At 37.4% G+C, this 16,993-nt stretch overlaps 1 protein-coding gene across 2 annotated transcripts in view; it reads left to right on the forward strand.

Annotated features, from left to right (window-relative positions):
* DROSHA (drosha ribonuclease III) overlaps positions 1-16,993 on the forward strand; it is a 71,084-nt gene that overhangs the window by 20,694 nt on the left and 33,397 nt on the right. For both annotated transcript variants that reach the window (XM_005481658.4, XM_074545117.1), the window contains 6 exons: positions 306-387; positions 1,582-1,656; positions 4,990-5,159; positions 9,720-9,844; positions 13,221-13,320; positions 16,225-16,332. In XM_005481658.4, coding sequence (XP_005481715.1) covers positions 306-387; positions 1,582-1,656; positions 4,990-5,159; positions 9,720-9,844; positions 13,221-13,320; positions 16,225-16,332 — 660 coding nt within the window. The remainder of the gene's footprint in view (positions 1-305; positions 388-1,581; positions 1,657-4,989; positions 5,160-9,719; positions 9,845-13,220; positions 13,321-16,224; positions 16,333-16,993) is intronic.

Here is a 16,993-nt window from a genome sequence, read left to right on the forward strand (position 1 = left end):
CTTGGCATATTATTGCAGATTTATAATTTTTGCCTATACTGTTCTTTTGGACATTGAGTGAAAAGGGTTCAATACCATTCTTTCTTGACAATGCTTTCTTGAAGAGACTACTGTGCTACATTAGAGTAGATGATCACAAATATATCAGTACTCAGCAATATTCCAGAGCCCAGTAACTAGTGGTTGGCAGATATGAAGACACTGGTTTTTTTTTTATTGTGTTTTATTTAACTATATATGAATGGCATTATTTGTATTACAGTATTATGTATTTATAGTTTTATTCTATTTTTTTGTTTTCCCAGAATTTTTGTGTGAGAGGCCTTGAACTGTTCTCTTCATATCTATTCAAAGATATTTTGGAATTGTATGACTGGAATCTTAAAGGTAGTGTTCTCTTTGAGAGAGTCCTCAAAATAGCAATGTAACTGTTGTTTTCCATGAGAAGGACAAACTTCATTCATCTATTCTTCAAGAAGATGAAATTAGAGTTCAGTAGTGTGAGCTGTTGCAATGAAAATGCACAAACTTGGCGCTGTAGTCTCACAAATAAACTGAATTTCTGCCTTGATCAAGAACTTTTATATTTAATCAAACAGTGAATATTACTGCATGTTTGATATTACAGAGTACCATGTGCATGGTATTTTGAAAGTCAAGGTGTCAGGTAGAGTATTCTCTTTTATTTTACAAGCTAACAACAAGTTGCCCATACAGTATTTTTCTGCAGTCAACTCAGAAAGCAGTGTCATACAGACAGCTGTGGAGAGTTAAGGTTATCATTACAGCTGAATGTTTGTGTCTTTTGACAAGATGGAAATCCTTCTTTCTGCGAAGACCACAACAAAGGAGATTGGTCTAAAAGAGAAATGAGAGTATTAGAAGAATTGCATTTCAGTATCTGTAGGATGTCTTGACTTTGTCTGTGAAGTTGCCCTCTGCACTTTATGTAGTTAAGCAGAGAACACAGGTTTAATAGATTTTGTGCAGCCTTTGGTTTGATACTAAATATATACACTAAATATATTCTAATATCAGTATTGTCTCTCCTGTCGCTGCTTCTGATTGTTCTTTCTTTTTTTAACACCAGGTACTTACAGGTTTAGTTTTTATTTTCTTGCAAAGCTTTATATAATGAATAGGAAAGTAAAAAAACCCAAAACCTCACAAAACAGTACTGTGGAAATTTCCATGTTCTCTTTGTTATGGTGAACAAAAACCACCCCCCTAATTGGGAGGAGATAAACTTGTGCTTGTACCTGTAAGACTTAAATGTAATAATTAATTGATTATATAACCAATCTTTTTCTATTACTGTTTTATTTAAAAGTAATGGGTTTTTTGTTAGGTTCTTATTATTTTTAAATTATTTCGATTTCTTTTAAATTGTCAGTCTGGGAGCTTTCACTGCAAGTTGTTTCTCTGGTTTTTGGGGTTTTTTTGTTACTTTTTGGATTGAAACATAAGCCCTATCAAATGTAATCACTATTCATTGATTTTGTCTGCAGCAAAGTTGCCTCTCTTCTTCTTTTGCAAATATATTGCTGTTCATAAATTTTCTGTATATTTTTCGTATTTAAGGTCCTTCACTTGAAAATGATTCTGTTTCCTGTCCCAGATACCACTTCATGCCGCGGTTTGTGAGATTTCTCCCAGGTAATGTTTGTATTATATAGCTTTATACAAATTAAATCTAAAAATCTTATAAAAAAACCAAAAGCAAAACAGAAAACAACCCTATCCCCCAGAAGAAAATCCTCCACTAAAAACCCCTTTATTGCAAGTCAAATAGTTCAGTCAGTGCAGAGATCTGGTGCTTTTACCTGAAGTCTTTAATGCTTCCTGGCAATGTGGATGGTTTACTCAGAACTGAGATTCAGATGGGTAGGCTAAGTCTTGCTTCCAGCTTTTGTGTGTGTAGTCATTTTAGGCAGTGCTGGGTCCTCCTTGCTGTGCCCTGTGATGGAGCTGTGACATTTGAGGAGTGCTGTTATCTAATCTTACACATTTCATGTGGCCCCAGCTCTTCAGGGTACCACGTGGTTAGATCACAGTTCTTGATGTGCAAGGGTCAGCAACACTGGCACCCCCAAGCATGTTTTTCTGATAGTTTCTTTATCCTACTGCAAGCTTAGACCTTGTAGCAAATAGTGAAAGACAAAAGCCATCATTCCTGTGCAGTTCAACCCTGGCCTGGCAGTAGAGGACAAGATTCCATGTGGAGCATTGCGCTCATTTTGAGCAGACAGCTTACGTAGGCATTTAATGCATCCTAAGACACCAGGACAGACTTTCAGTTGATGTAAATGTCATGGCTCCATTGAAAATGTCCTGCTGAGATCCTGCCAGTGATTGCTCTAGGAGGGTTGTGTGGACAGAAGGATGTGTTTCAGCTGTGGGATTTAGGGTGCAGATGAAATAAGGAACAGCCTTCATCAAGAGGGCTGTGACCTGGAGGTGCTTTCTGGTCTGGGCTTTGAAATTTTATTGGGATATTAATTATAGCTGGTGCAAAATGAGTTTTGGCTTGTTACTGTGGAGAGAACTGATGGCTAGATGACTATTTCTAATTGTTGTTCCTTCCTGGATACACAGTACTCAATCAGAAGCAGAGCTCTGAGGCTTGCTAGCAAACATTGATTTGGTTTTGCTGAAGCAATTTACAAAATAAGCCATCAAGCCACATGTGGCTGATTAACTTGACCTCATCACAAAATGAGAACAAGTTTGTCCTGCCTAGTTTGTGTAGCTTGAGGGTGCTTTCCTGTTCAGGGTTTTAATATTCCGACTTTTTTTCTTTAATTTTAGATTAGAAGTTAGCTCTTTCTGTGCTGTTGGGTTGTTTACTGATAGGGAGAGATAAGTCTCTGTAATATGTATTCCTGTGTATGTGTGCTGCTTCTTCTTTAAGGTCCCCAGCCTTCTAACTCTTTTTAAAAAATGTCTTTTTTCTGATAGTCCTGGATATGTAGTTGCCTTTTAGCATCTTTTTGACAGGTTGTTTTTTTTAATCAAGCTTTCATTTTTTATTGATTATTTTTTGAGGTATCCTTGAAGATTTTTAATTTTCAGAGAGTGGAAATCTATTTCCTTCAGGTGTGTTTGCAGAACACTTCTTAAGTCTAATCAAAGAAGATGGTGCATCAGATCTCCGCACATCCATCAGCTCTCTCTTTAAAGATAGGAATGAATTGCTGATTTCCCATCCCTTCTACTTTTTCTTTCTTACTTTCCTAACATTGTCTAAAAATAATGAGGTTTGGGATGTCAGGTTTTCTGTGTGGATTTTCTTAGACACAGGCCTTGGAGTAGCACTGACCTAGTCATATCCGGGTTACTGAGATTCACAGCATGCAGAACAGTTGCTGTATTGTATTCATTTTCATAGGTTTTTATGATGATAAATATATTCAGAGAAAAAAAGCCTAGGAAAAACACATTTGAGGTCCTAAGTACTTCATATTCTGATTTAGAAAGAGTCTCTGACTTGCACTTAGCACAGCCATCTGTAGCAACATGTACATAATCTTCCATGGGTAAGGATACACTTACATTTTAGTGATTGGTGGGTGGGAGCTACCTCTTCTGTAAGAGTATAATCCAGTTGTTGACAAAGAACAGTCTTGTAAGTGGAGTCCCCCTTTAATTTGAAGAAAAACTTTGCACATTTGAAAATCTGTCCCTGTAGCTATTTAGAAGTGTTTTCTATTTTCAGTGAGGTTAGGGGTGTATTTTCCCCACTTAAGATTCCATCTTGGAGTTTGGGTGAGTTAGCTGTTCTGAGAGGCCAAGTTACACTGTTGCCTGTCATCATTTCTGTGCAGTAGTGCTGTTCTCCCAGCAGAAGTAAGAGAAGGGCTTGGTTCCTCACATGCCTTGTAGAGGACATCATCTTACACAGTGCTGCTGTTGTGCAGCAGCTCTGCAAGGCTTCTCCATCATGCCTGGGATCACACTCCTTGTGCTGTAGTGTCGTCCCCCGTATTGCTCTGAGGTTTTACTCCTGGTTTGTCACCGTTTCTCTGTGTGGGTGTAGTGATAGAGAGAATATTCTCAGTGACTGGACTCAATTGTGTCTGCTCCTTGAGAGAGGAAAATCAGCATTTGTGTTCTGTGGGGCTGAAATGCAAAGATTCTTCCATACCTGCAAATTAGCCCTGTTATTAAGGGAGGGAATTAGAGAGATGTATGTCAAAATTAAAGCATTGTGGGAACACGCAGTGACTTTTCACTGACATGAGCAGACTTAGTGGATTTGAATAGTCAGTGGTCTGAATGATCACTGAGTGGTGATTTGTCAGAACCATCACTCACCTTCCCTGTTTGCATATTCACATCTATACTTGGCTTCAGGTAGCCAGGCAGATTACAGTGTCTTCTTTTATTACAAGCAGCCTTTGCTGTGCATTTTTCCTGGGAACTCAGAGGTGTTAAGTAATTTTCACATGCCCTTGATTCATTTAGTGAGACAAGACAGCATGAGGCTCTTTAGTCTTCATTACTGCAGTTATGGTATGTAAGCACTACAGATGAGTTTAAAGTGCAGGGATAGCTTACTACATCCATCCAGAAGTATCCTGTAAAATTTTGAGTGTACTTAAAAAAAGCTGCCTAACGCCTAAAGGCTTTTTAACTGCTGTTGTGAAAAGAATGATAAAATTGCGAAAAGGAAGGTATAACTGGACAGCATATCTGATTGTTCTGCTAACTCATTTTAAAATTTATTCAGGCAAGTTAGGAACTTCAAGTTTACAGTACTATGGAACTGTTACTCTTGCCACTATTCCTGTTACTGCTTTAATTTAACAATTATGTTTCTGTGTGAGCAGTATTCATCAGTAAAACATTTGCCTTCATGTTTGTCAAATCATATAAGCATTTTGCATTTTATTTTGTTCATACAAACGCTTTGTGTTCTGCATATTTTCTCTTATGCTCATGCTTTAGGAATGAATCTCTAATATGTATTTTTTTATTTATGATTTTAAGATGGAGGAAAAGAAGTACTCTCAATGCATCAGATTCTTCTCTACTTGTTACGATGCAGTAAAGCTCTGGTGCCTGAAGAGGAGATTGCCAACATGCTTCAGTGGGAAGAACTGGAATGGCAGAAATATGCAGAAGAATGCAAAGGGATGATCGTTACCAGCCCTGGCATGGTAGAACAAATAAGCAATTTTTTGGTTTTTTGAACAATCCAGTGACATGTACCTGTCTTCTTTCAGAGAGTTTGTTACAGGATAAAATAGAGCAGGAAAAGGTGACCAGTGGCAGTTGCAGATTGCAGTAAGAACAATTTATTAACGGGTTCCAACACTGAATTGTCCCCTCTGCTGCTGTACTAAAGGGTATATTTTCAGATGGGCACTGTTTCAATGTGCATGTTAAAAGGAAGAGCTATATTTGATGTGTGTAAAACTTTCCTGTTTTCTCAGACACTCTTTATGTGCATGATCTCATTCTCTTTTCCCAGACACAGCACCAGAGAAATAGTAACTATTTGCTATTTACTTTTCCCTTCCTCTTTTGACCCCCTATTGACAGCTCTGTTTAATGTGTGCTGTCCAAACACTGGCTTGAATATGGAAAAGGTGTTTTCTGCCCGTGTAGTTTTTTCCATGTTGTTTCTGTGCTGCTCGCACTCACACTGAGGAATTTTGTGTACGTTAATTAATGCATGTAATCATTTTCAGTACCTAGTTTGAAACCCCTGTGGCCTTATTATTTTTGGAACAATTGGTATTTTAAAGCACTTGTTTTCTGAACACAGCTCCTTTCAACTCCGGTGTGTATGTGAATTCAGCCCATTATTCTTTTAAGAAATGTGGGTCACAAGAGTAGATGAATGTCCAAAAGAGTATCTTAGAGGCATATTTTGGACCTAATATTTGAGACCAACATGCAGCTTTGTCAGTAGTAATACCTTTCTTTTTCTGACTTCATTTTCGTCCTTTGCTCGTAGCAGAAATTCTTTGTTTCTGAAGAAAAAGTGTAACTTGGTACCCTGCCTAAGAAGGAATCTAGTTTTTCTACTGAAAAATCCGTCCCCAAACTGCAAGCAGGGTGACATGCTAAATACATTTTTCCAGTTCACATTTTCAAGTATGGCAGCATAACATTACTAAACTACTTAATAAGCTAATAACAACTTGGGTCAGATTATTTTCCCCCTGATTTCATTCTGAGTGAAGTAAAACTTTTGAAACAACAAGAAAATTAGGCTGTTTCTGGAAACATAAAATACAAAAATACACGTGAACCCTCACTATGGAAAATTCTACCTCAGCTGCTTAAAATGGTTGCTAAACCAGAATCCCATAATAGAAATTGTTAGAAAACCTGAATAGCCTTAACTTGCCTGTGGTTTCTGTGATACAAGGTACAAGCCTTTCCACAATTGCCAGTGTCTAAATGCTATGCATTGATATAACTTCAGTTATTTTGCTGAAGATATGCTGATTTCAGCTAGCTGAAAACTCCCTTTTTTGTTTAGCATGGAGGAACGCATATGTGTTCCTTGCTTGTGTCACGGAACTCTTAAGTGTCTGTATGTACAAAGCAGTGTGATTTGTGAGCCATAGCGTTAATTCTGAGATCTTGTGTGATTTTCTACTGGCAAACCTTGCATTCTACAAGGCAGCGTCTTTAGAGACGTGTGGACATCAAAATATGTAAGCATAAAGGAAATCTGTAGCGCTTTGAAATGTCATGTTATAATGGCATCATTAGAACGTGTCTTTTCTCTCAAGATTGCAATGACATTCTTCTTAGTTTGTGGATTTTTTCCTGTACATTGCAGCATACTGGACTGATTATGAATGTAAGTGAAAAACAGAGTATGAAACTATTACCTATGCATTTTACAGCATTTGAAGATAAAACAGTTTCTGTTGGAGAGACAATCTGAAACTGTTTTAAAAAATGACAGCTCTTCAATTCAATTATATCCACTTGAAACAACAAAGTAAAAACACAGAATCTTGTTTTGTTGCACAGAATCTTTTCAGAAATAATAATTCCTCTTATGATCAAATCTAGATTTTATGTGTTTGTTTTATTTTTTTTTTTTTCAGTGTGAGGTGTATGTATGTGCAATATGGAGAAGGGAAAAAACGTATAATAGATATGAATCCCACTTTAACAACTAACAGTATTTCAGCATTATTTAAAATTATTTTGCTTATTCGTCGTCTTTCATTAGTTCAGTGTAACTTTGTGTTTGAATAGATTTAGAAGTTCACAAATTTTAGTCGTCTTTCATACTTCATTCTTCCTAAAATATTGATGGTTTTCTCGCTACTACGTAGAAATATGTATATATTAATATACTTCTGTACTGCATCTGCATGCTATTTCATGTTTTGTTCTAATGTCAGCAGAGCCTTGATTGATGAGATTTGGAGTAGGAAACAAAAATAACAGGCCTCTGTTCTGTTAGAATTTCTTTGGTTTTGATGTGACTTTAAAGGGAAGGTTGTGATTATTGGATAGTCTATCAAAGCACTTTTAATAGAGCACAGGGAGAAAGCTCTGGAAGAATAACATCTAATTTGCTTGCATCCTGTCTGCTGGTGTGCAATTTATACTCCATGTTTCTGTATGTTGCTGTTTGTTCATTTAACCTTCAGAAAGGGCACAGGAGAGGAGGCTGGTGTTCATGATGAAATAAAAAAGCATAACCCAGCTACACCCCTCTCATAGCTGTCAGTGAGGGAGCAGTTGTGATTAGGTCTTGGAGAAGTTCTTTTGTCTGGTTGCTGTCAGCTCTCTGTGAACAGCTGTGTAACTGATTGACGACTGCAAGGAACTGTCATGGAAATGAAGAGGAGTCTGGTTTTGAGCAGTCCTGAGGTCACACATTTAACACAGACCCTGCTACATGCATAGGGAAAGATGTCCTTTTTGCTCTTATGAGTAGTTCATTGCCTCTGTTGAGGTATCTAAATTGTGCCTGTATTTTTTTAATTGTATTGATTATAATTGATATGTTGAATACAATTATTGTTTAATATTCTGTTAGTTGTATTTTGATGACCTGGTTCTCAGAGGAGTGGTGTATCAAGGCTGCTTTTTTAAGAGCTACAGAGATGGGAGAATTTCCTTAATTTAATATTAAGAGTAGGGAGAACCAACAAACAACTTCTGAGGAGACAAAAACTTCTCAAGCTGGTTTTGTGCAATCTCCAAAGAAAACAAAAAACAACTCCCTAAAAATAAAATTAACCTAGTCCTTAAAAAGCAGGACTTTTAAGCTCTTGTTTAGAGGACAACATTCTGTCTGGTACAAATCATACCCATTATTTTCTTTAGGGCTTTTTTTGTTGTAATCCTTTTTTATAAGAAGTGTTGTGGGGAAGACCTTTTTTCTCTTTTCTTTTTTTTTTTTTTTTTTTTTGTGAAACCATCATCTTTAACTAACTAATTTAAGTAAGTTAACTATTAACTAACATAAATGTATTTTTTTATTTTTTCCTCTGTTTTTTTTTGCCTGGGGAGATGTAACTTTATGTTCAGTCATCTTGTCTGAAGGGAAGCTGATAAGCATTTTCCCTTGGAAAATATTTCTTTATCTGAAAGCCAAGTATTTAAGTAAGAGGTTTTTTTTTTTTTTTTTTTAGAATAGGTTGAACTGTGGCCATATGTAGAATTGACTTTGCTTTTCCCTGCAGAAAATTATTCCTGTGAACAGTTCTACCAAGGTGGTTTGGAGGGTAAAAGCTTTGTTCTTGACACAGTTTTTATTGTTTTGTGAAGAGAATGGTGAGAGCTGTTTCTGTAACACCGAAACTCATCTTTGAGTGCATCTTTACAGTGCTAAATGAGAAGTTCTGAGATGCAGGTAACTAGAAGTAATGCCCTTTTTCTGAAACCCAAGACAAGCAAAATATATTGGCCCCATCCAGCTGATTGCAAAGGGGGGAGAAAGCAGGCACATTACAAAGCAGCTTGACAGGTAATGGAGAAGTTGTTTACTTGGAGACAAACTGTGCACCTTCAGCTGAGTTTTTAAATATGCTGGGTAAGTGATCAAAAGCACTGTGAGCAGCATGTCTGCCACAGTGACGAGTAATTACTTACTCTCTGCGTTCAGAGAGCTGAAGCAGAAGTTGCCTTCTTTTGCACTGTCCTTTTTAACAATGAAAAGAACTTCTGTTTTGAACTGTTAAAAGGGCAAAAGTCTCCTCATTATACAAGACTATATTCCTCCTTGTACACATCAGCCTAGGAGCCTTTTCTGAGAGTAGTGTGACACATTTTTTTTTATGCTGTTTAGTCAGTGTGATTGAATGGATCTAATAATGCCTTTATTTGCTTTGGGAAATTATGAACTAAAATTAGAGAAGTAAACTGATCTTAGCAAACTGCTCAGGCATGTGGGTTTTTGGACACCAGAATGCTAATCCTAATTTTTATTTCTGGTGTGATGCTTGACCAGAGAAAGTTGTTTCAAGTTCTTGGAAATAGTAAATTTCTGAACGTTTAAATTAAAAGGCCTTTTTGTTTTTGTTTTTTTTTCTTTGAGTGTTAGGTCAATTAACTTTGTTTCAGTTATTGTTGTTGCCAGATGTTTATAATAGTATTAATGATTAGTTTAATGTGCATCTTACCAAGTTTGGAATGTTGTTGCTTCATGTTTCCTGGATAGTGTGGGCTTGAGGCAGTAAATCTTCCATGGAGCTGCTGTCAATTTAGTTGTATTTTGGTGTTTTTTCTCCTAGAAGCCCAGCTCAGTTCGTATTGATCAACTAGACCGCGAACAATTCAATCCTGATGTAATTACTTTCCCTATTATTGTGCACTTTGGGATACGACCTGCTCAACTCAGTTATGCTGGAGATCCTCAGTAAGATGCTTTTCCTTCTTTCTTTTGTTCAGGAACTCATTACTGTTGTCATTTGTGCCTTAAATAGGGCTTGGTTATGTGCTTAGTTGAGTCCAGTACAAAGCTTAGCACTTATGGTATCGGACACAAGCTCCTGCAAATTAGAAAATACGAGGCGTAACTTTTTCTCTGGAATAGTTCAGGATCTGCTGAAGTAAATATGTGTGCATGTGTGGTATGAAACTTCTTAACCTGACAACAGCTCTTCTGGGTCCAGCCAAAGGTGGTTCCTCAAGCTCCATGTTATTTCTCTGAGAGGTCAATGGCAGGTTTTCAGAGACAGAAGAGTGTAACAGGAAGGCAGAGAAAGACAAGTAGTTACGCAGGCTTCCTCATGTCTGCAGCATATAGATTTATGAACTAGAGGATGTATTTAGGTAATTTTGTTAAACAGCCCTGAATGGATATTTTTAAATTTCTCAAATCACTGTTTGAGTCTTATGCGACTGACAGGGAGATTTCAGATAATCACTTCACCAGTACTGCTGTGCATCATATGCAAAAGTAATGATTTTTATTTCAGAGCTGCTGCTTGATTGTTTAATTAGATGCTCTTTAGGTCTCACATCTAATAAGGAATAATATAGCCATTTTCTGTTTGATTACTTCATGATGTTTGTTTCTTGCATACTGCTATATCCTACTTAATCATCTCTTTCTGTGCTTTGAAGGATCTTGTCTACATAGTGTTTCCTAGGTTGGAAGCTCTTTTCTGTGCTTTTTATATCCTGTTAGAGTTTGGGAGGAATGTAGAGAAGGAATGTAGAGGGAATCAGTACTTCAGGCAGACCAAGAAATGTTGTTTCGCTGTGGATTGAAGAAAGGACGCAAAAGTGATTAATGGATTTTCTTCCCAGTTCTTTTCTTAACCTCTGACTATTTCAGAGAATATTTCCAGTGACTGAGGCATCTGCTTTCTGCATGATGACCGTATAAGGCCTGTCTCTGGTGTATGTGTAGTTAAGGTTGTCTTTTTCCTCAATGCAGTAGTTTAAAAATGGTATTTCCCAATTAAGTACTCCCACTAATGAGAGAACCACAAGCCACTCCTTTCATTGAGAGACACAAAAAAGCAGAGATCACAGGCTGAGAGAAAAATTATTTACTGGAAACAGCAATGAGACAAGAAAATAAACAGTAACAGCAACAATACTAAAAACAAAAATGTAGAAAGAGAGGATAATTTATGTGCAAATGCTCAACAGATCTGCAGTTTTGAGGCCCAAACACTCATGTGCATGTATGACATTTGTATTGTTTTGCAACTGCATGCTGAGGATTTTAAATCCAAAGTGGTAGGAAGTAGGAATGTTGGGTGCTAATTCAGATAACAAAATGGATTTTTTTGGCTTTGATCATTAGTTTTATCTTAAAAATATATCTCTTTATCTTTTAGTTTTGTTGTCCATAAAAAGGAAATAATTAGACCCAAAAATATAAGAATTATCTCTACTTTGATGCTGAATTTATTGCTAACTGTCAAGTTCTAGTATTTTCATTGAAAATAGTATAAAGAGACAAAAATTGTTCTTCCCACACATTTTTATTTTCTTTTCTTTAAAATTTACATGCGGGTTTGTTTTTTGTGGTGAGTTTTAACCTCAGAGCTGCTTACAGAACACAGGTATGTTTTGTTTTATCAAAGTAACAAAGCAATTTTTGTGAAAGACCTCTGTGGTGCTGTCATAAATGTCAAGCTGACATCAGAGTGTGCATCACAGAACAGATTTTCCTCTAATGTGTCTTTTCTTTGTGATGTTCTCATACACATTTTTTTTGTAATGGTAATATGTTTATTAATTCTCCAACTTTATTGCAATAACAAAGCTTGTCTCACCTTTGTCAATACTTGCAGAAAAATATGAATTGTAGATCACAGTTTCAGGTTCTTGGTTTTGGGTTGAAACGTCCTCTAGGCATTTGTGGGTTTTTTTGTTTTTTTTTTTTTGGTTGATTTGTTCATTAACTAATTTTTCTTTTTTGGATGATGATTTGTCAAAAACAGATGTGCTGTTCTGCAGATTGCAAAAGTGTGGTGAATGGAGCATGAGAAAAATCTATGTATTGACTATTTCAGATGTATTTGTAGACTGAAAAAATATCAGTATCTCCAGAGGCAGAGAGTATACATTCAAGAATGCTGCAGAGAAATACCTAGGGAAAAAAATGCCAATAAGAAAAGATTTGTTTATGTATCTGTGAATGTGGGAGGCTGGGAAGATTATGAAATAGTAAAAGAGCTGCTGCTTTGTTGACTGCTAAGTCACTAACATGAGAACTTCCTAATAAAACCACTGCTCTAAGTTGTTGCTGGGGAAGATTGTCTTTTATAATGTAAATACATGTAAAAATTTACTTGGGTAAACTTCTTTCCTCTGGCCTCTAATTCTCTGTTTCCTATTCAAAATCTGATTTATGGTTGTCCTGAAGGACACCCTAAGGACACAGGGTCCTAAGGACAGGGTCCACATTTCTTAAGGACACAGGGTCCCTGTCACAATTCTCTGTGTTGCTCCTCCCACACTGTAACTTTTGAAGCTGTTGGTCAATTGCAGCTGAATATAATGTTGGGGTGTTGTCTTCAAATGGAGTAATTTCTTAAAAATTTGATGAAAGTTTGTGCTAGATCACTGAGGGACTCCCGCCAAGGAAAACATTGTAATTGGGGCTCATGTGTAATTAGACACTGCCAAAATAAGAAAAGGCTAGATGGTTGGAGAAAACCAGAAAACTTAAGTATGTGCCAATCACAGAAATAACTTGAATTGCTCTTTCGATTCAGCGGAAATTCATAGGGAGCAAAACTTTCTTTTCACTTTTCATAGAGTAACTTCACGTTGCATGTGACTTGTAGAGCTCTTCTTATGTGCTTCACTGAAATGTTTGAGCTGATGTAAGGACAGACACTTCCTTGAGAAAGGGTGCTACTCCTTTGCAGTGAGAGATAAGTAGGAGTGTGGAGAAGAAGGAGTTTTCATCTGCCTGAATTGAGTTAAGGGGCAGGCACATCTTTTCAGCATACAGAGTTGGCCCTTTGGGTGAGGATCTGGGAGACCTGGGGTCTGCCTGGGTCTTGGCTGTTCTTTATGTCACTCTGAGCACCAATGCCTCCTCTCTGCTTCCAGGCCCACCCTGCTTGAGCAGCTACCCAGGCACTGCCACCTATCAGAAAGTACATTGAGATTATTTTATTTCTGTAGCAAAGAGGTGCTTGTAGACATTCTTCGTGTATGTTGTGTGCATTATTAGCAGCTTGTGTGTTCCTAATGACAAACACGGGGAGAGAGACACTTCTGTTTGCTGACCAAAATACTTGTTTTCTGGTTTTGTCCCTCAGATACCAAAAGCTGTGGAAGAGTTACGTGAAGCTGCGTCACCTGCTGGCTAATAGTCCCAAAGTCAAACAGGCTGATAAACAGAAATTATCACAAAGAGAGGTATTCTGGACCTTCCTATAACTGATAATTGAACATTGTAATTTGACATGGAATAAAGCCATATGACTGCCCTGTTTATGGAAACAATAGAAATCCTTTACAAAACATTTCCATTCCAGACTCTTTACAGAGATTTTATTTTTATCTATGCTTGTTATTGAATTGAGGTTTTTTTCCTTTTTTCAGCTGTCAGACTGCTGCAAGTTTTTTACCCAATTATAGAAATTATTGTTATGGAACCATAACTTCTTTATAGCTGTTGCCATTAATGGTTTCAAGAATTAGCATAGAGAAGGAATTTTTATTTCATAATGTACTTTTAACTGGCTCATAATTTTAAACATTTCTCTTCTGAAATAAAAGCTGCCATGCTTGTGTGCATAAACCATAATTTATTAGGTGGTATAGTGACATTGCTTAGGATCTTTGACTTGAAATCATCTGGTTGTTGTATGATAGACAAGATATTTTTCTCATTTTGTTTTTTTCCTGCAAAGTGATGAGCAATAAGCATTTTCTAACTGCAGATGCTCAACCAATTGGGAATTAAAAGCAGAAAAACAAAGGCTCCTAAATATAGCCTAAACCAACCTATTTCTATAAACCCATGGACTGAAGCTTTGAATTTGTCTGTTGCATGTCTATCGGGCACTCTTAATTTGACAACCTGAGTAAAGAATACACAGAGGAGAGATTAACTTCTCGAGTACAGGATGGTATTTAATTAAGTGGTATTGTATTTTTATTTATTCATTAGAAATACTAATTATTCATAAAATCATAGACTACCTTGGGAATGATGCTTGAGAATCATGGAGTGTGGTTCCTGAGACTTCTCCAGTTTATTGGGGAAGTTTCAGAAATTGCACTTTTGGAATTGCTTTTGGTTGCAGAAAGTGTTTGATACATATGATATTGAACCTAATTATTTCATTGTTGCAAAGCATAGTATGCTGTTGTGTGAGCAATAGTGTTGGTAAACATTTTATTTATGCTGATATTAAATAAGCCTTTGCCTTCCTTACTTGTAAATGGAGAAAAAAACCAAAAACCCCGCAACATTGTGACTGAACTGTGCCACAGTTGTAAAGGGGAAAAAAAGATTTGTCCCTACAGAGGTGATTTTTTTGCCACAACTACACACAGAGCAAGCAGAAGATCATTGTTTTATGGGCATATTTTCATTAAGGGGTAATGGATAGCTCATTTGTAAAATTGTAGTGGATTGTTTGTAAGGGGGTGATATTTTGCTCCAGAAGATAAAATGTTCCTTTGTTATTTAGCACTTGCTGGGGACTGCTGATTTTTGTTTCCAGGCTGTATTATCTCAGATAACGAGTTTTACAAGTAGTTTGCCAAGAGGGAGGCATACAGGGCTGGAGCAGAAACTTTATGTGAGGATAATCTATATATTTGTCAGTAGAGGTGTCGGTAACTCAGAAGGAGCTGTAGGACTACCTGACTGGTACATGGGCTTTTAAAGATTATGAATCATATATTGTGGAGTGCTTCTGAGCCAGTCAGATTGAAATACAGCCAGGTCTGGCAAACACTGTAGCACCTTTCTCAGGAAAACTCAATGACACACCTTTGACAATGCACAAGGGGTGCAGTGATGGCAGCATCTCTGTTCCCTCTGCCATCAGTCATCCACCACTGTGAGGCTGTACAATGATATTATTTGTGACAAGGTCATGCCTGGGGCTTTGTTCCTCTAACCTAACTTTGAGCGTTTACAGCAGGTGCATAAATTAGGACCTGAAGGCTCACTTTGAAGTCAGTGGAGGGAGAAATGCATTTTTGAAGCCATTTATCCCCTTCACTGAATATAAAAGGAACCAGGGCTACCCTAGGCACCTTTTTACTGAGGTGTCTGAGGTTTGATGAATTTGTGTCTGGACAGATGCACCTGTTGGAACTACTCTGTGAGTCTCTGCAAATCAGAAAACAGAGCCTGTTCTGCCCAGCCTGCTCACAGGCTTCAAACTGAGAGCTGGAAAGAGAGAGCTTTGAGCAAGTGCCCTGTAATGAAAAGGAGATGGAGAGGCAGGATAAGTTGCAGCTTTGAAGAGCTTTGTGTTCAGAAGAAGGCAGAGCACTGAGGGGTTAGTTCATGCTGCGTGGGGAGCTTGCACACCCCAAGGCTTTATAGTATTGGAACCAAGAGATGCTAATCCCAGGCTGATTTATTTTATCTGTTTTTCTTTCATTTCATTTTTACAGAAAATATTTTCTTTTAATGATACTGTCTAAATCTTTTAGTGATTTAATGTGTCTAGAAACCCTATCATGGTTTCTAGAGACAAATTGTTTGCACACCACCAAAATAGCCAGTGGTCAAGGTAAAATATGTATTTAATAATTTTTATTGAAATAAAATTGGTGGATTGCAATCAGCATTGTCTCCAGGACTGGTGAATGCTGACCCCTTTCCCAGACTGGGCAGAATGACATAGCTGAACAGGAGCTGTTGCAAAGTAGCCAAGATGACAAAGCAAAGCTTGTTTTGCTCCTTCTGAATGTTCTGACCAGGAGTACTCACAGCGATGGACATGAATGAAGGGGTTGTTTTGTACATCTGGTGAAGAAAGTGCTTTCATTATAAGGGACTTTACCTTTCTTACTCATGTATCATCTAGGATGTATGAGTTGGACTGGTTTGTTTTGTCATTTGCAGCAAAGAAAATGTAGTCACCTCTGTTCTCTCCTTGCCCTACCAAAATCCCCGGCCTACCCTGTATTGCAGCACATCTGCCAGTCTGGGAGTTATCAGATCTGTGCCAGCCTTAGAAACTGCTGACCAAAACTGAACCTCACAGGGGTATTGTGAACATGCTGGTGTGTGCATTGCTGTGCTTTGCTGTAGCACGCTCTTCACAGGAGCTTTGTTCTCTCCCTGCTTAGGAAGCACTGCAAAAAATCCGCCAGAAGAACACCATGAGACGTGAAGTGACAGTGGAGTTGAGCAGCCAGGGCTTCTGGAAAACAGGGATACGCTCTGATGTCTGCCAGGTAACTGAACCGGAGGGATGCATTTTCTTTCCTGGTAGCTGCCATTTACCTTTGCAAGGGTTTCTTCAAGACTGAGGAACCAAATGGAAATTAATACCTCAGTAATATCTATTGATCTAGGGAACTATTCTAGTTGTTCTGTCCACCCCTTCTATACACACAAAAAAGGTAATTTAAAATTCTCTGCCAGAGACTGATTAGTGCAAGGGAGAGAGGTTAGGAATGGCCAGTTTGAGGCTGGAGGTTTGCCAAATGTTGAGTCTAGTGTGGAACTCTTAATCCATCAGGTTTTATATAATCTATTATATTTTTAATATTTTTATTATATTATATTCATATTTTATTATATTTTTCTATTTAGATAGCTTTTAAAAACACCCCAAGTTTTACAGCAAAGCATGAAGAAGTATCTTTTTACTTAAAAGAAAGTAAAAAAAACTGAAACTCTGCCATAATTACCTTTTGAGGTGAGCCTCAGTAGAAAGGTATCTTTCAGATACTCTTGTTTCATATGCATGACATCTCTAAGGAACATATCCCTGTCAGATCCTATTCTGAAGCAGTTGACAGCAACCAGCTTTGTGATATGGTAAGAATAAATGCAATTTTAATTTAATTTTGTATTAGTAAAATTTGAGTAGTAGTAACAGCCAAATAATTA

This window comes from Zonotrichia albicollis, chromosome 1, assembly GCF_047830755.1.
Source record: "Zonotrichia albicollis isolate bZonAlb1 chromosome 1, bZonAlb1.hap1, whole genome shotgun sequence".
NCBI lineage: Eukaryota > Metazoa > Chordata > Aves > Passeriformes > Passerellidae > Zonotrichia > Zonotrichia albicollis.